The sequence below is a fragment of the Adiantum capillus-veneris genome, chromosome 30 (assembly GCF_014529385.1).
Source record: "Adiantum capillus-veneris isolate H3 chromosome 30, ASM1452938v2, whole genome shotgun sequence".
In the NCBI taxonomy this organism is placed as follows: Eukaryota; Viridiplantae; Streptophyta; class Polypodiopsida; order Polypodiales; family Pteridaceae; genus Adiantum; species Adiantum capillus-veneris.
This window is the reverse complement of record NC_140960.1, coordinates 76,893,316-76,916,899: the sequence shown is the minus strand read 5'-3', so window position 1 is coordinate 76,916,899 and position 23,584 is coordinate 76,893,316. Positions and strand designations below refer to the sequence as shown.

Genomic DNA, 23,584 nt, shown 5'->3' with positions numbered 1-23,584 from the left:
ATGCACCAAATGCAAGGCCGGTTTGGTTGGGGCAAGATCCAGTGGGTGACGTAACAACCAATCAAAAACGCAGATATGCCCAAAAACGAAGAAGCTGTTGAAAAACGTAAGTGGAGAGGGGATATTCCGGCGATGGAAAGGGCCTGTAGAGGCCAGAGCTTGCTGCCTAGAGGTGATCGCCATGTGGGAGAGCAAAAACGCAAGTGGAGAGGAAAATCTCGGCGATGAAAACTCAGCATGTCTCATCGCTTGCCTGGCTGATGCAAAATGCTGGCTGATCCAGCCCTTGGGAGGAGAACCTGTTGCAAAAGGTGATGCGCCCGGTTTGAAGACCATGGAAAGCTCGTGTCACGTGACACATTCAACCCTACGTGTCCGTGGACAAGCTACAGCATGACCAGTGTTCAGTTCAGTCAAGTCAGTCTAGAATAGGAAGTGATCTGGCATTTTTGTGAGTCTGTTCGTAGACCGTGCATGTCCAGACACTTAGTGTAGATGCATATCCTCTCGTTGCACACAGCATGATCATAAGCATTCCCATCAGAATCCTTCAAGGGAATTTTCCAGTGCATTTAGCCTATTTTCCCTAGTTTTGACATTTTTCACTTATTATTTTTAAGTGACTTTTGTTGGAAAGTAGGTAGGGCACATTGAGTAAGTTTATATATAAGCAAACCTAGACTAGCACTATTTGGCAGAAAAAGCAACAGGAGCCAAGCTCCACAAGCAACTTCTCAACAAGACCCCTTGGCGGTTTCCCCCTCCAAGCAAGAAGAACCACCCCCTAGCGTTTTCTTCATCAGACCCTTGCCCTAGCATTTGCATTAGCAACCATCACCAAGCAAGTCCCATCCTGGCGTTTTTGCATCAGATCTTCACCGCCGGAATAACTCAGCCCTAGCGTTAGTAAAAGCGATCGTCGACATCAGTTTTGGCCTAGCGTTTTCAGCAGGTATGAGCAGCATTTTTCAGCCATGAAGAGCCTGCCAATTCAGCCCTAAAGAATAGCAGATTCAGCCCGGAAAGACCAGCAGTCTTCAGCCCTTAAGAACCTCAGTTTTCAGCCATAAGACTTGCAGATTTTCAGCGTCAAAGACCCACAGAAACAGTCCCAGAATCAGTGTTTTCGGAATAGTCGCAGATTTCAGCCCATAGCGTTTTTGGACAGCAATAGAAAGATTGCAGATTTCAGCCCTAGTGTCGGCCTCGTCATCCCCGTCGTAGTCGTCAACATAGCTTAGACTTGCATCAGTCTCATGCATACCGTTTGTACCAGATTGTGCAATCAATAGTAGACCAGTCTCGCCGACGAGAGTGGGGCCTTTGGAGGAGGGTTTTACAACGTCTCTGGTGCCGTATCACTCTTCTCTCTCTACCTCTCATTCTCATACACTTGCACGCACAGTGTCCATTCACTTTGTTTGTGATCATAGCACTCTCTCATTATGAACGAAAGGCTCTACCTTCCATAAGAACAGAAGGAACCTTGAGCACAGTTTGAAGCACTCATCTTGAGCAAAGCGCAAACATTCATTCCGTTGCACCTTACATTGGTATCAGAGCTTTGGCAGTGTTCTATATCACTCAAGGAAAGAACCACAAGAATCACAAGAATTTTTTTTGCTTGTTGCGATCACACGAACCCAAGTTCGCTTGGGCGTGTCAATTCCTAATCGTGTTTTTGAAGAGTGACAGGAATCCCAAGAAAGAAGGGCTTGTCCAGCCTCCCCTTGTGCCTCTTTTCACTCATTGAGAGCGGACTGTGCACTTAGCGGCCGGCCAATCGACATGAGGTGGGAAAAAGCAACCAAGGCCGCCAAGGGGTGCACCCGCGGAAAAGAGCAAAACTCGGGTGAAGAGAAGATCCTTCTCTAACACAGATTGCAAGCGAAAGAAAACCTCAAGACCCTCAAGAACCCAAGAACCCAAGTTCCTCGTGAACTTAAGAACCACAAGAACCCACGACTTCAGAATGGTCATCACTCGAAGCGGAATAGATACTTCGCTTAGAGGTGATGAGCATGAGAGAGAAGAAGAAGAATTTTTCCCACCAGGAGGTTTTTCCGACCCTCCCCCTTCCCCATCTACATCAAGGATTGCACTAACTCCTATGGCGGCTTTGGACCATTTGTTTATGGAAAGGAAGTTAGAATGCGAAGCAAGACATGCAGAAAGAATGGCAGAAATGGAACGCAGACATGCAGAAAGAAGAGAAGAAAGAAAAGAAGAAATGGAGCGCAGACACCAAGAAAGAATGGCAGCCGCCGTCAAAGGAAAGAGCGACCAACACATGAAAGAGTTCTTGCAACTCTTTTCTCAAGTTCAAACTTTCATTTCGCTGCACCAAACATTGGTAATGTTAGGTGCAACGGAATGAATGTTTGCGCTTTGCTCAAGATGAGTGCTCTGAACTGTGCTCAAGGTTCCTTTTGTTCTTATGGAAGGGAGAGCCTTCCGTTCTTAATGAGAGTATGCTATGATCACAAACAAAGTGAATGGACACTGTGCGTGCAAGTGTATGAGACTGAGAGATAGAGAGAGAAGAGAGATACGACACCAGAGACGTTGTAAAACCCTCCTCCGAAGGCCCCACTCTCGTCGACGAGAGTGGTCTACTTATGATTGCACAAACGAGTACACACTGAATGCATGTGATTGATGCAAGTCTAGGCTATGTCGGCGATGACTACGGAGATGACGAAAGCGGTCTAAGGGCTGAAATCTGCAATCTTTCTACTGCTGTCCAAAAACGCTACAGGCTGAAATCTGCGGCTAGTCCAAAAACGCTGATTTTGGGGGCTGTTTCTGTGGGTCTTTGTCGTTGAAATTCTGCAGGTTTAGGGCTGAAAACTGAGGTTTCTTAAGGCTGAAAACTGATGGTCTTTCCGGGCTGAATCTGCTACTCTTTGAGGAGCTGAATAGGCAGATGCTTCATTGCTGAAAACGCTGCCTAAAACTGTCCAAGACTGAAATCTGCAAACGCTAGGAATGTTCAAAAACGCTAGGGCTGCAGTTTTCGAAAAACGCTAGGGTCTGGGGTCTTCTAGCGATGGCAAGGCTGATGCAAAACGCTAGGATCTGGGGTCTTTTGGTGATGGCAAGGCTGATGCAAAACGCTAGGATATGGGCGAGGGTGCTTGATGGAGAAAACGCTAGGGGAGGTTCTTGCTTGGAGGGAAGTACCGCCAAGTTCTTGTTGGAGAAGTTACCTGCTGAGCTTGGCTCCTGTTGCCTCTTCTTCCAATTAGTGCTAGGTTTGCTTATATACAAACTTACTCAATTTACCCTACCTACTTTCCAACAAAAGTCACTTAAAAATAATAAGTAAAAAATGTCAAAAATAGGGAAAATAGGTTCAATGCACTAGAAAATTCCCGTGAAGGATTCTGATGGATTTTGATGGGAATGCTTACGATCATGCTGTGTGCAACCAAAGGATATGCATCTACACTAAGTGACTAGGCATGCACGGTCTACGAATAGACTCACAAAAGTGCCATATCCCTTCTAATCTAGACTGACTGAACTGACTGAACCCTTGTCGTGCTGTAGCTTGTCCACGGACATATAGGGTTGGATGTGTCACGTGACATCCCCTCCTTTTCAAAGTGAGGTACTGGTACCGAACTGTATGGCGTCGAGGGAGATCGCCAATAGCATCCGGAATCCTGGAAGGGACTCTTCGTCAGTCCACTCTGATGTGTGGGTCGTGCGGTACTTGAACTTCATAAAGGTCTGCAACGCTTGCTTCTTTGGGCCGCGCCGAAAGGGACACAAAGTCTTCTGGGGCTCCTTCAATGCTTCAACTTCGTCGAGAGTCGTGCTTCTTTCTTCTTCAAGAATCTGCATGGCTGAAAATTCCTGAAACCATTTCCAACACAAAACATATTCCATGTAAAGTGAGTGGAAAAAATCTTGGCTTCCTCAAAGACTGTGCATGCAATGTAGATGAACAAAGAGACGAAGTGCTAACCCGTTCACCACACATACGCAAACAATGAGATCGAATCTTGTGGTGCTGATCTAAATCAATCAACTGTGGCAATTCACAACGAAAATGCCCATGCTTCGTGCTCATATTGTCATGTGCTCTTTCTACAAATGAGTCATGCCAAGGAAGAGACATGAAATGTGACGTCCTTGAATGCATACTTTTCAGCTTTTCAAGAACAATCCGCATACCTTCGTGCTCATTCATAAGTGAAACGTGCTCAACGTACAATATGTCATGCCTAGGAAAAGGGATCACATAGAGACACTGATTAAAATACAGGAAACGATCACGAACGAAACACTCGAACAATGCGTGCGTATCAATCATGCGAACACATAATACTTCCTGTGAGGGTTCTTTGGACCTAGGCTCGAGAGCCAAGATCGATCCTTTGTGATTGATCAAATCTACAACGAGGTTAGCTTCGCTAGAAAAAGCATCAACTAACTCATCATCCTTGTGAACTATCACATCTTCTTCATGCAACTCATCATGCTTGTGAGAAATCACATCTTGATCATGCAAATGATCATGCTCGTGAGAAATCACATCTTGATCATGCAAATCATCATGCTTGACATTGTCATCCAAGTCATCATGCAAATCATTGGCATTCAAATCATCATGCTCACCATTATCATTCAATTCATCATGCTTCTCATAATCATGCAAATCCTGTGTGTCATGCTATGGAGAAGAAGACGAGACTGAGAGAGTCTCCTTTTCCTGAATCTCTTGCATCTGTGCCTGCACTTGAGAAAAGAGTCGCAACATCTCTTGCATTCTTGCTTTGTTCTTGCGATCAAATCTTGCTTGACTTTCTTTCTCGTACTTACGCTCTATGGCTGCCATTTCTTCTACATAGTCGCGATCTATGGCTGCCATTTCTTCTTCGTAGGCCTTTCTTTCTGCTTCTCTTTCTTGGTCCAACTCCTCCATAGGAGTTTGCGCAATCCTTGACGTAGATGGGAAAGGGGGAGGGTCGGAAAAACCTCCTGGTGGGGCAAATTCTTCTTCGCCTCTCTCATGCTCATCACTATCAAGCGAAGTATCCATTCCGCTTCGAGTGATGACCATCCTGAAGTCGTTGGTTCTTGTGGGTTCTTGTGGTCTTGGGTTCTTAAGTCCACGAGGAACTTGGGTTCTTGGGGGTCTTGGTTCCTAAGTCCACGAGGAACTTGGGTTCTTGTGGGTCTTGGATTCTTGGGTTCTTGAGGTCTTGAGGTTCTTGAGGTTTTCTTTCGCTTGCAATATGTGTTTGAGAAGGATCTTCTCTTCACTCGAGTTTTACTCTTTTCCGCGGGCGCACCCCTTGGCGGCCTAGGGCTCACACCAAGGTTGCTTTTTCCCACCTCACGTCAATTGGCCGGCCGCTAAGTGCACGGTCCGCTCTCAATGAGTGAAAAGAGACACAAAGGGAGGCTCGACAAGCCCTTCTTTCCTGGGATTCTTGTCACTCTTCAAAAACACGATTAGGAATCGACACGCCCAAGCGAACTTGGGTTCGTGCGACCGCAACAAGCAAAAAAATTCTTGTGATTCTTGTGGTTCTCTCCTTGAGTGATACAGAACACTGCCAAAGCTCTCATACCAATGTTAGGTGCAGCGAAATGAATGTTTGCGCTTTGCTCAAGATGAGTGCTCCGAACTATGCTCAAGGTTCCTTTTGTTCTTATGGAAGGTAGAGCCTTCCGTTCTTAACGAGAGAATGCTATGATCACAAACAAAGGCTAAGACTTTCACTCTCAATGCCAAAAGTGACTCTCCCATTGTCCTTCGTGGAGAGGAAGTTGTTCATTCTCCCTCTCTCATTGCTAATATGTAGGACGAGATTGAACGGATTCAGGAAAAGGAGACTCTCTTAGTCTCTTCTTCTCCAAAGCATGACACACAAGATTTGCATGATGATAAGCATGCTGATTTGAATGACAATGATTTGCATGATCAAGATGTGATTTCTCACAAGTATGATGATTTGCATGATAATCAAGATGTGATTTCTCACAAGCATGATGATTTGCATGTGATTTCATACAAGCATGATGCTTGCCCCTCAAGTTTCTTCAAACTCTTCCACATTGTAAGGTGCAGCGGAAGTGAATGTTGAACTTTGCTCAAGATGAGTGCTCCGAACTGTGCTCAAGAATTTCTTTTACTTACGGAAGGGAGAGCTTTCCGTTCCTTTAGTGAGAGAGTGCAATGGACACAAACAAAGTGGATAAACACTGTGAATGACGGTGCTAAGATTGAGAGATAGAGAGAGAAGAATACGACACCAGAATGTTTTCAAACCCTCCTCCAAAGGCCCCACTCTCTATGGCGAGAGCGGTCTACTTATGATTACACAATTCTCTACAATGCTTGGACTTGCCGACGATGTCGACAACGATGAGGACGACGACGGCTGAAGTCTGAAAATGCTAAGGCTGAAATCTGCAAATCTTTATCTGCTGAATTCTGACTCTATGTCCATGACGATGTCGATGGCGACGATGCAACGACGATGCGCTGAAAACACAGATGCTGAAATCTGCGTTTTCAGGATGAATCTGTAAACCTTGCGGAATCTGACCGTGCGGCGAGGAACTACTGCAGGAAGGTGAGGTTCTACTGCAGATACTGAATGCTGAATACTGAAAACGCTGGTGTTCCTTGATGTTCCGTCGCGGTGAATCTGCAAAACGCTGAAGTGTGATGCTGATGCAAAAGCGCTAGGGCTGAATTCTGCTGCTGGGGAAAATCCACTAACGCTAGGGCTGATCTACTGTCGTGAAGGAGTTCTGTTGTGTCTGCTAATGCCGAAGCTGCTCTGCAATGGAAAAACGCCAAGGCTTTGTGCTGCTGTTCTGCTACATCCAAAAACGCTAGGTCTGATGGGGTTTTGCTAAGAAGTTGCCAGTTGAGCAAGGTGCTCCTGCTGCCTCTTCTGCCACAAAGTCATCTGAGTCTCCTTCCTTGCTTCAAAGTCGTCTATAGTCATGCGTCTACCTTCTTCAAGAATCTCCGAAGCTGAAAATTCCTGAAACCACTTCCAACAAAAACATGAACATACCCATTCCAATTTCCAAGTAAAGTGACTGGAAAAATTCTAGTCTTCCTCAAAGACTGTGCATGCAATGTAGATGAACAAAGAGACGGAGTGTCAAACCGTTCATCACACACGCAAACAATGAGATCGAATCTTTTTTTTCTGATCTAAATCAATCAACTATGGCAATTCACAACGGAAATGCCCATGCTTGGTGCTCATACTTTCTTGTGCTCTTTCTACGAATGTGTCATGCCAAGGAAGAGACATGGAATGTGACTTCCTTGAATGCAAACATTTCATCTTTTCATGAGAACTCCGCATACATCCGTGCTCATTCATGAGTGAATCGTGCTCAACGTACAATATGGCATGCCTTTGAAAAGGAATTACATAAGGACCGGTGACTAAAATACAGGAAAGCATCACGAATGAAACACTCGAACAATGCATACTGACTAATCATTCGACACAGAATACTTCCTGTGGGGGTTCTTTGGACCTCGACTTGAGAGCCAAGATCGGTTCTTCGTGATCTATCGAATCTGCAATGAGGTTAGCTTCACTAGAAAAAGTGTCAACTAAACCATCATCCTTATGAACAATCACATCATCTTTATGCAAACCATCATGCGCCTGAGAAATCACATCTCGATCATGCAAATCATCAAGCTTGTCCTTATCATCCAAATCATCATGCTCATCATTATCATGCAATTCATCATGCAAATCCTGTGTGTCTTGCTTTGGAGAAGAAGAGACTGAGAGAGTCTCCTTTTCCCGAATCTCTTGCATCTGTGCCTGCACTTGAGAAAAGAGTCGCAACATCTCTTCCATGTGTCAATCGTTCATGGCTTTTCTTGCTTTGTTCTCGCGATCCATTTCTGCTTTTCTTTCTGCACATTCACATCAAATTCTGTCATTCTTTCTGCTCTTCTTGCTTCGCGGTCTAACTTCCTGTCCATCATCATCATGTCGAAAGCCTCCATAGGAGTTAGTGCAATCCTTTGCGTAGATGGGGAAGGGAGAGGGTCGGAAAAACCTCTTGGTGGGGAAAATTCTTCTTCGCCTCTCTCATGGTCATCATTTCCAAGCGAAGTATCCATTCCGCTTCGAGTAATGACCATCCACTAAAGTCGTGGGTTCTTGTGGTCTTGGGTTCTTAAGTTCACAAGGAACTTGGTTTCTTGCGGGTCTTGGTTCTTGGGGTTCTTGAGGGTCTTGAGAGTCTTGAGGTTCTTGCGGTTCTTCTTTCACTTGCAATCTGTGTTAGAGAAGGATCTTCTCTTCACTCGAGTTCTGCTCTTTTCCGCGATGCACCCCTTGGCGGCCTTGCGCTCACACCAAGGTTGCTTTCTCCCACCCCACGTCGATTGGCCGGCCGCTAAGTGCACGGTCCGCTCTCAATGAGTGAAAAGAGGCACAAGGGGAGGTTGGACAAGCCCTTCTTTCTTGGGTTTCCTGTCACTCTTCAAAAACACGATTAGGAATCCACACGCCCAAGAAATCTTGGGTTACGTGCGATCGCAACAAGCAAAAAAAATTCTTGTGGTTCTTTCCTTGAGTGATACAGAACACTGCCAAAGCTCTAATACCAATGTAAGGTGCAGCGGAAGTGAATGCTGGACTTTGCTCAAGATGAGTGGTCCGAACTGTGCTCAAGGGTTCCTTTTACTTACGGAAGGGAGAGCCTTCCGTTCCTTTAGTGAGAGAGTGCAATGGACACAAACAAAGTGGATAAACATTGTGAATGACGGTGTTGAGACTGAGAGATAGAGAGAGAAGAATACGACACAAGAATGTTGTCAAACCCTCCTCCGAAGGCCCCACTTTCTATGGCGAGAGCGGTCTACTTGTCACAAGACGGGCACCATGTGCCAATAGAAAAGAACAGACTGAATAGACTTTTAGCACTTCAATAACAACTGAACTGAGAGAGAGAGAGAGAGAGAGAGAGAGAGAGAGACAACACGCGACACGGAGTGGCGGAATTCCACCCCAGAGAGTATTGGCCCCAAACCTTGGCGCCCCTTTCGGTATTTCTTTATATTGCATCAACTCAGTACAAGCCGGTACTCCAGACTCTGCACCTTCTCCAAGAAGCATGCCAGAGAATGAGCCCTAACCTCATATTTAAAGACCCTTGCCCTAAAAAGGAATTACAGTGAAAAGCCTTCAAACTCAAAAGCAACTGGTCCAAAAGCAAAGCCAAAGAGCTGCCAGCGTAAATCACAAAAATCCGTACAGCCTGCCACGTCATCAGCCAACGCAAAACGCGAAAATCCGTACAACATGCCACGTCATCATGTCAGCGCAATTTTCGAAAATCTGCCACGTCATGCATGTGTGCGGGTCTTGCTTTATTTTAATCCTTTATGTCACTTGGGGCCCCATCGAACGGGGTCCCCATAAGTTGGTAGGACTTCTTCTTCTGTTACTTGTTCTTCTTAGGGTTTAGGCCCCTCGGCCGGCATCTGTAAGTTGGCTCCATTTTTTAGCCTTTGACACGTCAACAGTTTGTTACATCTCCCCTTCTTCAAAGAGAGTAATCGTTCGCGATTACAGCATATCTGCAAAACAACTCAAGTTAGCTCAAAAATTTCCGAGGGTCATTCCGAGAGACGTTCTGAGGGACAATCAATTTGCTCTTTTTATTAAGGAGTTAGCTTCTCCTTTCGGCTGTTTTGATCAAGAAGTTAGCTTCTCCTTTCGGCTGTTTTGATCAAGGAGTTAGCTTCTCCTTTCGTCTAGATCGGAACTCTTGATATTCCGGCGTAGTAAAATTAGCCATCACACCCAGACCGTACTGATCTTCTATATGTGTCTTGATGCACTAAAATTACATACCCAGGCAATCTCATCCAATTAGGAATATTCAGTAATTGGCACATCACAATGTAACACATATGCATGTTACAAGACACAACAAACAACGCCGCTGAGCACTCCCCCGAGACAAACAGTCTGCGATATGAAGCTACTCAACAACTACCTTGTCACTCTCCCCGCAAATAACCTAAAAAGGTCCGGGCCATGAGCTCAGAGGACTGTACAACCAAACGCTCCCCAAACCGCAGTCTGCGTCGCTTGGAGGTTCAAGCATACAACCAAACGCTCTCCAGGCATCGGCCTGCGTCGTTCCGAGGTTTTCAAACAATACCAAAACAGTATTTCTCACTTCTCCACCCAGGAGTAAAATCACCAATCATTGAAACCAGTATCAAACCAGAGTCGAACAATTCAAATCGGCACCAAAACAGGTTCAAAACAGATACCATCCATTTCAAACCGATTCCAAACAGGATCACCGAACAAGATCAAACAGAACTCAAACTTAAAAAGCAATCTCGACATCAGTTGAGCTCGAAAAGTCGACTGACTTTATCTTGAAACCTGCACCAAAAATTAGGGTTAGGTTCCTTCCATGAGGCCGTAGCCGAGCACAGCATGGTCCATCAGCTCTTGGACAGACAGTGTTTCATTGGCGGCGATGGTAGTCCCAAGAGATAGCAATTACACCGAACATCCAAGGTCATCTGCTCGTGAAGAGACATCTACTAAGAGATGTCGAGAAATTTCAGTTATAATCTACTAGGGTTTCCATGGCAAGCATTTCAGGATACCCCACTCTGCCAGAAGTTGCACTCCGAAGGAAGATGTCAAAAACCATATCACTTCAGACAAATTTTTTTCTTGAAAGCTTGCCAAGTACTTGGAGTGTGTGGCTTAAGTAAGGGTGGGAGTGGCCGGGTTGGAGGGCAAAGATACCTCAAATAAAGCTCTGTCTGCTCTTTTGTGGGACCGGTATGCTTTCAGAAAAGCACACGCCTGATGCTCTGATACCACTGTCACAAGACGGACACCACGTGCCAATAGAAAAGAACAGACTGAACAGACTTTTAGCACTTCAATAACAACTGAACTGACAGAGAGGGAGAGAGACGACATGCGACACGCAGTGGCGGAATTCCACCCCAGAGAGTATTGGCCCCAAATCTTGGTGCCCCATTCGGTATTTCTTTATATTGCATCAACTCAGTACAAGCCGGTACTCCAAACTCTGCACCTTCTCCGGGAAGCATGCCAGAGAATGAGCCCTAACCTCATATTTAAAGGCCCTTGGCCTAAAAAGCAATTACAGTGAAAAGCCTTCAAACTCAAAAGCATCTGGTCCAAAAGCAAAGCCAAAAAGCTGCCAACGTAAATCACGGAAATCCGTACAGTCTGCCACGTCATGCCAGCGCAATTTTCAAAAATCTGCCACGTCATCAATTTTTGCGTGTGTGCGGGTCCTGCTTTATTTTAATCCTTTATGTCACTTGGGGCCCCATTGGACAGGGTCCCCATAAGTCGGTAGGACTTCTTCTTCTGTTACTTGTTCTTCTTAGGGTTTAGGCTCCTCGGCCGGCATCTATAAGTTGGCTCCATTTTTTAGGCTTTGACACGTCAGCAGTTTGTTACACTACTTATGATTGCACAATTCTCTACAATGCTTGGACTTGCCGACGATGTCAACGACGATGAGGACGACGACGAGACGGGCTGAAATCTGAAATGCTAAGGCTGAAATCTGCAAATCTTTATCTGCTGAATTCTGACTCTATGTCGATGACGATGTCGATGGCGACGAAACAACGACAACGCGCTGAAAACGCAGATGCTGAAATCTGCGTTTTCCGGGCTGAATCTATAAACCTTGCGGAATCTGACCGTGCGGCGAGGAACTACTGCGGGAAGGTGAGATCTGCGAGGTTCGGGGGTTCTACTGCGGGTACTGAATGTTGGATACTGAAAACGTTGGTGTTCCTTGATGTTCCGTCGCGGTGAATCTGCAAAACGCTGAAGTGTGATGCTGATGCAAAAACGCTAGGGCTGAATTCTGCTGCTGGGGGAAAACCACTAACGCCAGGGCTGATTTGTTGTCGTGAAGGGGTTCTGCTGTGTCTGCTAATGCGGAAACTGCTCTGCAATGCAAAAACGCCAAGGCTTTGTGCTTCTGTTCTGCTACATCCAGAAACGCTAGGTCTTGCAATCTGCAAAACGCTAGGTCTTTTGATGGGGTTCTGCTGAGAAGTTGCTTGTTGAGCAAGGTGCTCCTGCTGCCGCTGCCTCTTCTGCCAAAAAGTGCTAGCGCTAGGTTTGCTTATATACAAACTTAGCAAAATTGCCCTACCTACTTTCCAACAAAAGTCACTTAAAAATAATAAGTAAAAAATGTCAAAAATAGAAAAAATAGCATGTAGATCTATGCATTGTAAAAATGCTCTTGATGGGTTCTGATGGAAATCTGATGATCATGTTGTGTGCAACCAGAGGATGTGCATCTACTCTAAGTGTCTGGACATGCACGGTCTGCGAACAGACTCACAAAAGTGCAAGATCACTTCCTATTCTAAACTGACTTGACAGAACCGAACCCTAGTCATGCTGTAGCTTGTCCACGGACACATAGGGTTGGATGTGTCACGTGACATACATGCACGTGCCTTTTCTTGGACTTGAAAAAGTTGTTGCTTTACTTCCGATCTTCTTCTCTTCTTTTGAATCAATGCCTTATATATATGCAAATGACTTTGATAGTTGTCTTTGTCCATAGTTGCATCAAGCTTTATCAAGGACGTTCGAGCATCTTGACATTCTTTATCAAACCACCTTCTGCGTGATCTATCTTTGTTGATACCATGGAGATACTTTATGGCAAAGCATTCTTCGGCACAAGACCAAATAACTTTCTTAAAAGCTTCTCATTTAGTTTCCCATGGTGTATCATATTGAAGCTTTGTCATCCGTAACTTTTGCTCGACCATTTCAATGTACATTGGTGCCCGTTTGATATCCATACATAGTGATAACTTCTCTTCTCTTTGGCTGAGATTATCATGCTTAGTTGTTTCTCCACATGCAAGGTCAATACATAAAGTCCGATGGTCTGATTCCGGGGTCCATTGGCCAAACATAAAACTCTATATGCGATTAATGATGGCTTCGAAGAGTAGCATATAGTCAATCACACTATCCCCATTATGTTTTCTACATGTAAGCCATACATAACGTTTGTACTTGTCATCTTTTACAATTGATACAATATCTTCCAATCCTTTCTTAACCATACATGCTACCCCTCCTTGCCCTCTTCGTTGCTTGAGATTCTTTGACCACACAATGAATGTACATTGTAATCTTCCAAGCCGTTAATCCTTTGTGTATCATGTTCCGAAGTTTCAACAAGAAGTACAGCATCTGCTTTGCTTTTTATTTCATCAATGCAAACCCCCGCATTCCAAAAGCATATTTTTAATTGTAACTCGGCCTCATATGTCGCGCATCCCTGTTTGCTCGAGGAACTTGCCTCCTCCTTGAGCACATTTTCTTCGTGAGAGATCTCCTTGTTTTTCTTATTCTTTTCTTCATATGCCTTGCGATGCATATTTTGTTGCTTAATAATGCGATCTTTACATACAAAACATTTTGTATCCCTTAAATAGATCCAACTATTATCAAGGATAATCTTTCGTTTGGTCTCATCCGGCATGGTGCATAGAATTGGCGTTCTTCCGAGCAAGGAGCTCCTTGCTTATCCACTCTATGTGCTCCATAGACCATGACTCCGAACATGCCAAAGTGGGTTTTGAAGAAATCTTCGATAACAATGGCAAGAGAAGAAGTTAGAACTATGAGAATTCCACAAATAACAATGTTCTTGATGCGTCGCTCCCGTTCCTTCAACTCCTCAACATCCACATTCTCAACATTCTTTGTTTGAACCATAGCTTGCATGAGTGAGGAATTAAGAACCACATGGTTACCACATACATCAACCCAAGACTTGTTTGTGCATACATTTTTCATGTCACATACATCCCGGCTCATGGAGTCAAATATTTCTCCTCTTTCAATACATGGTCATACTCTACTTTGCTCATGCGCTCCTTCAAAGCATTCAAGTCCACACGAGAGCGTTTACATTTCTTGACTTCATATTCAAGTTGCGTCAAACGTGTTGTTTGTATCTCAAAGTTCTCTTGATATTCTCATTCTCAACCACAAGTACCCTTAGTGTGCCATTCTTCATTGCAAGTGTCCGTGAGTCTTCGCCTTGTTTGTTTACGGTCTCTTGCAACGATACCAAATATGCCATGATCATGGTTTCCGATGTCGTTGGTTGGGTGGTTGTGTTGCTATCTCCACACTTAAGGAGTTTGGATCATTTTCCACAACGGTTGTGGACCTTGATGAAGAAGAAGAACCCTTGCGAGTGCCGAAAGACATTGTATATAAAATGAGATATGAGAGTCAACTTCCTAAACTTGTTCACTTCAGAAATGCTACAAAAATGCCTTCAATAACTCTGAAAATTTGTCTTTACATCAATGCGTAGAGAGCATCGTGCTCTTCAATTGAGGCTATAGATCACCCAAATCGGAGTTCGAATGAAAAAGTTATAATCAAAAGAGTGAACTGATGTCTACTAGGTCAAAAAATGGCTACACTAGAGAGAGAGAGAGAGAGAGAGAGAGAGAGAGAGAGAGAGAGAGAGAAGAAGGAGTATTTTAACGTCGTAGGAAACTATTCCAAGAGACCTTAAAGGTCTATCCGACGAGGAGAGTTGAACTCAAGACCTATTATTCAAGAGGGAAATGGCATAACCAATCTACCACACTTCGGTGATAGAAAGGTTATACCATTTTCCTCCTTTTATTAGCACACACACCCAAGAGAAGAAGAGTATTTTAACGTCGTAGGAAGAGACCTTAAAGGTCTATCCGACGAGCGAGCGAGAGAGAGAGAGAGAGAGAGAGAGAGAGAGAGAGAGAGAGAGTAGAACACAAACGCTGATGTAGGGGAAGAGGAGGCGATCTCCCCCCATGACTACCATGAGCAGAAGACCCAATACACAATGACCAGATGATGGAAGTGGGTACTCCCTTGGCCCCATAAATCGATGCCCATGGGGGAAGTAGAGCAATGCCAGATAAAATCCCCCACGACCCAACAAGAAAAAAAATATATATGAGGGCGGCCGGCCCAAAGGTGGGCAACCAAACAATACAGTCTATATGCATATGCAAAGGGTGGCCAGCCTGGAGGCACACTAGTCGTACATGTATGCCCTAGACCTGAGTGAAGCAGTTGAGTGGTGTAAATCTAACAGGAGAACTCGTCCTCTTCTGGAATGACCAGATCAATAAGAAAACCAAGGAGTTCACGAAGGGAGTCAAGCCGTCAGGATTGAGACGTTTTTAGGCTACCAGGACACCCATCAAGCCCTTGAGTTTGTACAACAGTTTGAAGTCGCCTTCTCTGGAGGACGGTTCACAAAATCACTCCAGGGTGCGAAAGGCGGAATCTTACTTGCAAGGGAACTATACAGACATGGTGGTCTACATTGTTGTTACGCAAAGAAGCACCTGCGACATGATTAAAATTCAAGACAATTTTCACGTCAACTTGGATATCATATGAATATGCAAGAAATGCCATCACGGCTTGGCATCACTTGAAAATGATTGGGAAAGATACATTGGATGACTACTGCCAGAGGTTTTGCGATACTATTGTCTAAACCAGAAGTTTGATTGTATTCAAAGACTTATGCAACATGCTAAGGAACGATTTGGAACGCATGTCGGCTCATTGACTTATCCTACGGACAAAATAGTATCCACCTCAACAAGGCAAGAGTCTGCCAATGAAAAGAATGAATCAAGGGAACCGGATGATAGCTCATCGCAAGATTCTGGAAAATCAAATAGTAGCACATCCGAACATTCCGACGAACTAAGGGAACCATATGTAAGTTCATCAGAAGATTCCGAAAAAAAGGGGATCAGATGATAGTGCGTCTCAAGGTTCTGATGATTGAGACTAACGTACCAATGGAAGGGCAAGGGTCCCAGGGCATAAGGAAAGAAAGGAAAAAGGGAATCGACTGGTAGATCCTAGAATTCCCCAGACCCAAGACAAGATTTTTTTTTAAAGCAAATCAATATACGCGAGATTTGAACATTGCTTTTGCCAAGGTTTTCGAAGCTCTTGAGAAGTCTCAAGCACGGCATTAGAAGGCAACTGATAGACATCGACGTGACTTTCAGTTGAAGGAAGATGATTGGGTGCTCTTACGGTTTTAGGAAGCACACCTTAGGAAAAGAAAGGGAAAGGAGCGGCTCTTTCCAAAGCTAAGTATGTGGTACTATGGCCCTTTCCAGATTCAAGAGAAGATAAGTGATGTATCCTTCAGACTGAAGTTGCAAGAAACTTGGAAGATTCACAATGCTTTTCGTGTCTCTTGAAACCTTTCAAGGGTGAGGTGCCAGTCGACAGAAAGCTTGAGCAATCTAAAGTAGAAGATAGCGAGGAGATTCTTGATCCAGAACAGATACTGGTTCACAAGGAAAGGAAAGAGAAAGGTAAAGTGAACGGCAATTCTTAGTTAAGAACTATCCGGCATTGGATGCGAAGTGGATAGAGATATTGGAACTTTACCTTGAGACTTTCGGTCTAGCTTCGACTATTCCGAAATATCCCAGAGATCAGTAGGGTTGAATCTAGTGCAGACGGGACTACACAAGAGAGGAGTCATTCCGCTCCTTTGTCACAAGTTACCCAAATGAAATAAAGTCACTGATTTTCCTTTGGATTTCAGGGATATTGATGGACTAACAGTATTTTGTTGGATGACATTATGAAAGAAGTACTTTGACATGGGAATTCTCGAAAATGAATCTCATTTTTGTGCTCACTCGTGTGATTGTGTTTGAGTGCAGGTTTGAAAGACGAAATGACTGCAGCATTTCGGTCTTGAGATTCTATGGACATGATCGCAATAAGAATTAGTTAATCCGACGTCAGTGAGATCCAATGTGGATCTAGATGCGATTTCTAAACACGTTGCCAGGAATCATGGTCCTAGATCTGGATGGATTTATATGTGATTTGATTTGAATATGATGTGACTGTCGTCTTTGTACAAGTGCTAGATTTGTGTCGTCTAGTGCGTCGGCACTTAGAGTCAATGTCTACTGAACTGGTTTATGGCTTGTGTCTGATTTTGCAGGCATAATCGAGGACAATTACAATTCTTTCAAGAGGGGGGTATGTCACAAATTGATGACGTGGCATTACCACCCGGCCAGGACCAGATAACGTGGCAAAACAGTACGGACAGCAGGCTGTACGAACAGACCCGAAAATGGAGCTGACGACTGCCGTACGGATTTCTGTAAAAAGCGCTAACACCTGCTGACGTGGCACAGTACGGATTTTCGTAAATTTTGCTGGCAGCTTTTGGGCTAGTAGCTTTTGAGTTTAGTGCTTTTTGAATTGAATGCTTTTGGGGCTTTGCTTTTTGGGCATCCCTTGTAAAAATAAAAGAGCTCCTGGGGCTTCACTCTGCAAAGCATCTGGACGCAGAGTCTGAGAGCAGAGGTCCCTCGGGAGTTGTACTTTGCAATGATTAATGATAAAGAAATACCGAAAGGGGCGCCAGACTTTGGGGCCAATACCTCTGGGCACAAAACTACGTCGAGCCGTGTCAACTCTATTATTGTTCAGTGATTTTGAAGTTTTTGTTCGTGTGTTGCTATTGATTTCTCGCTATCTCTCTACACAGTCTTGAAGCAGCCACCTCTTCCGGATCCGCAAGAGCCATGCCCACACAGGTGCTTTCTTTACCGCCAAGATGGTAAAGAAGGCCATTGACAGGATGAGAACTAGGAGAGCATATGATCATGATGGCCTAGTAGCATAGCATTTTATACATGCCAGAGATCTACTTGCAAAGCTTCTAGTAGTGAGAGCTTATGTAGCCTTGGGAGGATTGGAGAAGATGTGTTCAAGTTCAATTTAAAGAGCTCTGGCTTTTTGACACTCTAGTGGCTTCAGCTACGCTTAACAGGGTTCAGATTTGGGGACCCTCGGTGGACCACCATGGCAGATCTAGTAGCACAGATGGATAGAGATGTATGGAGAGGCCTTTAGTCTTTATCATCTCTCGGATGATTCGAGCTAAGGCCTCGATGCCACGTGAGATTATTCGAGCCGAGCTAGTTGCCCCCCTTCTCGTGGTCGAGGCACTTACTACATCAGTATCTCTTATGCATAGTTTAAGGGACCCCCCCAAAGAAAAATATGCTCGACTAGCCCTTGAATCATCCCGACAGCTAGCGCTACAGGGGGATACAACAAGTTGGTATGAGCAGATGACATCATGGTTTCAGTCACATGGTTTCAGCATGGATAGACTGCCTCCGTTCCAGTACTCCTTGGATGCACCCTCCCTATCTCTCACACGGACAGAGATCGGTAGACTCATACGTGAAGATTTGATTCACCTTGATACCAGGAGCACATGAATACAGCCGACACAGCAGTTGGGCACGAAGACGGCTTTCTATAGAGAGCACCTTCTCCAACTAACAGAGGATTGATATGTGATCAAACCGGCTTATATGGACACTCATTTATCCTATGGGATACGATGTGATATTGGTCAAATGCGCACATCATCGCATCAGCTAGAGATTGAGACTGACAGATTTAGGAGAGTACCATCAGAGGCCAGGATATGCCAGTTGTGTCATACAGAGCAAGAGACAGAGTTACATCAGATCTATCATTGTCTGGTATACTATGAGATACGAGGCCGCTTTCATTGTCTATTCAGAGAGGGCTTTGGACCATTGACTAGAGTCATGAGATATGAGGATCAATGCCTCGGGGTGTTTTTGCTAGAGCTACGCAGACACAAGGAGAGTCTCTTGAGGAGATCAAGCAGTGGGAGACATTCACAGAGGGAGATCGCTGACTTCTTTAGAGGAGAGACTCGGCAACCACATGAGCATGCTTCACAGCAGACTTCAGAGCCCACCTATACCAGAGATATATTAGTTGACAGAGCCATTGAGCTCACGAGAGCAAGATGCCCACGTCTGCGAGGGCGACCACGACATCAACGGAGGCTCCATCAGAGGATCAGGACTAGTCTAGCACGACATGGGAGACTCCCAGTACGACTCTTTACATAGGCGGACGTTGACGAAGCTCTTCAGGGACCGATGCAATCCTGTCTCGGACAACGCCCAATGCAGGGATCCTCAGGCATTGATGATGATGCTTTTAGTCTTTCAATTTACTTCATTTTTATTTTTATTTTTGTACTCAGACATTGGATTAGATCCACCAAGGTTGTATCAGTTTGATCTCATAGGTCATTTTGGCCTTTTGAAGACGTTTACTATAACATTTCATTTTCATTTCTCTCTCTCTACATATATAGACATATATACATATACATATACATGCACACAAGACACTCATACAAGAAAACATCTTTCAATAATAACATTCTGAGGGCACATACCTCTCTCTCTCCCTCTCTCTCTCTCACAAGCACACCCACACACGCGTGTGCTGACCTGACCTCCTGAAACTACAGACACCTTTAGCAATGGTGTACCAGAGTTATCACACAGTAAATTTGCCATCTGCATCGTTTGCTCGCAAAGCATAGCATTCGGGCACAGCACGAGAGCAAATCTTTGTCTTTTTTGTCTTTGAACAGGAATCTGAGAACCTTCTAGTTCAAGGTCCTTTTGCTTCATAACCAGCAATTTACTGAAAATAGGTGCAAGGTAAGCCTGGGTTTTCCCACAGCCAGTTTCTGCTGCCATGACAACATCACCATCAGCAAGAATCAATGGTATGGATGCGGCCTGTACAAATTTCAGCCGTATGTCAGAGCAATGTGCACAAAATAATAACAAACTGGAAACAAAATATACATTTGCAAAACATTTCAACCAATTTTCTGCAATGTCCTTCAGGCTACATTTGATTTGCTAAAGCCCTCTAACACAAACATGCATCCCTGTGCAGAGTGTGAGCATGCACAAACACAAAAGAGGCTAATTGAGAACTTGAACTGTTGTAAAACTAGAGGTTTAGCAAAATATACAAGCAACAAAAGGTTCTGAAACTGAGGAGAAGGTATGCACATGAAACTTTCCTTTTCTAAATCAGAAAGTTGCAAGCGATCTGCCATGTACCTTTGTAAAATGCAGTGTATGTTAGTCTTTTAGAGATTTTCTGAAAAATTTTGAGTATTTTTTATGTGCATATGTCCGTCTTTCAAATTTCAATGCCTCATTGTCAAGGGCATTGGATGGCTCTGAGAATGTCGTATACGGTAACATTGAAATTATGCTGTTCAATGTGTTTGTGAGTGCTAGTAGAGCCTCACTGACAGCATAATTACTGACACGGCAATGGAAATGTATTTGGAGCTTTTTAAGCGAGCTAAAAAGCCTGGTAGCGATGGGCTATCGAACGCTTTTTCCACTAGTCAACGTCACTGGGTTTCACAAAGAGGGATGCATGAGTGATGTATTGAAGGTTTTTCCCTGGAAGAGAGAGCCAGATCAGATAACTCTTCTATGAGTTTTGTATTATAAATCTAATCTGGCACGGCCTATGAGACTGGCTAAAATGATAAATGTGCAGCATCAGTGGCTTATTAACACTATGCATGATATAAAGACAAGTTTTATACCTAGGGATGGTAGCTTTCTAAGACCACAAATTATACACACATTCATTTTGTCAGAATTTAAAGCATCCTGTGACCATGACACATGTACATACACGCATGTATTCACCTACACACCGAGACACATACATGCATCTGTAAAATGCATGTCATCAATTTTTTTGCACACAGTAGGCAGAAAGGCTTACACACCATACAAAGAAATGCAAAAAATATGAACCCTCACGACAATGTGCATGAAAATGGAGGTTAGAAAAACACCTGCACTGCAGAAGGGCGTCGAAGTTGGGCTCTTTCGAGAGCATCCACAATGTCTTGTGCCAACCCAAGAGATTTCCAAGAAATACCATCATCAGCAAAAAAAGTGTCCGCACTGACAGATGCAATGATCTCAGCTGAAGCTAGAGAGGATCTCAAGGTGGAAGAACCTTGTACTAAACTTGATGTTGAAGCAATGGAGGAAAAGTGTGCTGTCACAGGGCATCTGAAGTGATCATAAAGATAGCGTTTACATTGAAAGCACGATGTGAGGGGCAAAGCTTGTACGCCGAAAAGGTGATTCCAATATGTGCTTCTGTAACTCGATGGTAGAAGCTTCAGAAAGGCCGACTTTGAAGGTATAGCACGACAAGGAGCACAAAATACTTGCACCATCATCCTGATCAGAAAAGGCAAAACAATGATCACATAACACAAATGCACATCAACAAGGCTACAATTTTCTTTATCTAAAACAAAAGATGTCAGTATTGACTTTTTGAGATAAACCCATCCAATGACCAAGCAGGAAATTTGTGTGTTAAACAAGTGTCGTGTGAATGTTAAAGAAGTGTGTGTGATAAGAGGAGAGATAAATAGAGGGACAAAGACCTCAGCAACAGATTTTTAACTCTATTCAATGCCTTGAAATGAATATGAGTTTCAAGCTGATGAGCTGAATGCATGTCGCAAGCAGTAGGTGGTGAGCTGAAAGCATACTCTAGCAGGGAATGGCACCTTATATCCCTCTTGAAATAATTTAATAAGAACAAAACCCGCAGCATGTTACCAGCAACAATATTTTCATGGACACCCGGGTGATGAATACAACTACAGTTCTTAAATAATGATAGATAGCATGCTTAAGGCGCATTTCTCTCTCTCTCTCTCTCTCTCTCTCTCTCTCTCTTACAGAAGCAAACACGAAGAAGAAGAAATCCCTGCGTCCAGCCACAGCCCCGCGACGAGCTCGAAGGAACTACAGCGACAGAGTAAGGACTGCCACAACCGGCTGCGGGTAAAACCTCTTTAACGTCGTAGGAGCAAAAGCTAAAGCATGGGAAGTCCTATTTGGCGAAAACAACTAAGTGGGCCCAAATTTGGGGGGACGAGGCGGCTCTAATCTCGGGAGTCGGATCATGCAGCGAACTGGGGGTGAACTAGGGTGTGATCATGTGCCATGCCAGCATGGGCAACAACATGCGCTAGCGTGATGGTAGGGCATTCGTCAAGACGTCCTGGGTTCGACCCACACTCTGCGAGGCGAGTGAACTAGGAGTGAACTCGGGGCATCATTTTTGCCCCGAGTTCACCTCTAGGTCACCGAATCGACGGACGGCTGAGATTGCATTGCAATTTCCGCTTCTCTTTCCCACCATAGATCCGCCCTGGTTGTAGCCGTGCCATATAGTGACGGGGGGGGCTCATATATAAGTGACACGGGGTGTCACTCATGGGATCTACGGCAAGGGCGCGTTTTCGGGTGGGGGGCTTTGGGCCGTCGGATCAACGTGTTGGGGTATAAAGCCCAATGTGGTCGCCCAGGTAAGTGGGTTGGCCGCCAGGTATGTACACATATTCTTTTGTAAAAACCTAATAAGAACTCACTATGCTCTACACATTACAGTAGAGCGAGTTCACTATATCGTCGCGCTCTTCTTCTCGCACTCTCTCTTGCGTCGCACTTCCGCTCGTACTCCTTCAATTGGTATCAGAGCTTGTAGGCGACATCCACTAGTTCATCGGGTAGCTTGTGTTTGCTGCTTGATATTCCAGATTTCATCCTGACATTGCAGGTACTTCCACATGGGATGTAGTGTCAGAGATGATGTATGTCTGTTGAGGGTTTGTTGGCTGTGAGTCACGCAGCAAACAACCGCCGCAGCGGTTACAGCATATAGTGGGAAATTTGTGGATGTATAACTTTGTGGGAAGTCTATGTACTGTCAGATTTACTGCAGCCTTTGTTGAGGGTTGAGTGAGGTTTTATTGAGCTGGGGGATTCTCGAATGTTGAGATGCTTTCGGTGATATAGGTCTTGGAGCGATCCCTCGAGCACCCTTAGATAGGCAGCTAGGATGTATTGACTATGAGTTAGACAGTTGGGATTGCATCTTTGCTTTACTGCCGTTGAGGCATTGTCACAGTCTATGCTTACAGGACAGTGAGAGACAGTACAGGTGCAGGACAGGTTTACCCGCAGCTTACAGTGTCAGAGAGACAGTGTTTTTTGAGCTGTTTTTTGGTCTGTTTTTTTAGTACACCAGAGCCATTTTACAAAGGAGACTCTGCCGAAATTTATGCAGAATCTGAAGCTTTCTTGGTTCATTTGACAGGTTGATATTGGTTCAGAGGTCAGTTTACAGGGGAAACTCTGCCGAATTTTTCCCAGGAAAGTAAACCATTGTGAAGCGTAGCTATGGCTGGATCACAGGACACTGCTCTTTACAATATCAAGAAGCTGGATGGAACCAATTTCCCATTGTGGAAGAAGCAGATTTGGCACGTGTTGGTACAAAAGAAGCAGATAAAACCTATAAAGCTCAAGGGGATAAAACTAGAAGAGTTGTCTTCCAAGAAGATGGACCTGCACGTGCAAGACAAAATGTCATGGCTCAAGAGGAGCAAGGACAGGATAGATTGGAACCACAGGTTGTGGCTGAGCCTGAGCCACCTATTGTGCGTAGATCTGGACGTGTCACGCGACCTCCTGATAGGTTTGTTCCATCTATGAACTATGTCATGTTGACTTATTCCAATG

At 44.5% G+C, this 23,584-nt stretch overlaps 1 protein-coding gene across 1 annotated transcript in view; it reads right to left on the bottom strand.

Moving 5' to 3' along the window:
* Positions 1-22,202, bottom strand: part of EMB3108 (DEA(D/H)-box RNA helicase family protein) — a 163,673-nt gene extending 141,471 nt beyond the window's left edge. Inside the window, exons 1-5 of the mRNA XM_086507086.1 lie at positions 22,137-22,202; positions 21,737-21,802; positions 21,112-21,223; positions 20,827-21,035; positions 19,436-19,732 (exon numbers count right to left, since the gene is read on the bottom strand). Of these exons, the coding sequence (XP_086363212.1) occupies positions 19,436-19,732; positions 20,827-21,035; positions 21,112-21,223; positions 21,737-21,802; positions 22,137-22,202 (750 nt within the window). The remainder of the gene's footprint in view (positions 1-19,435; positions 19,733-20,826; positions 21,036-21,111; positions 21,224-21,736; positions 21,803-22,136) is intronic.
* Positions 22,203-23,584: the final 1,382 nt, after the last annotated feature.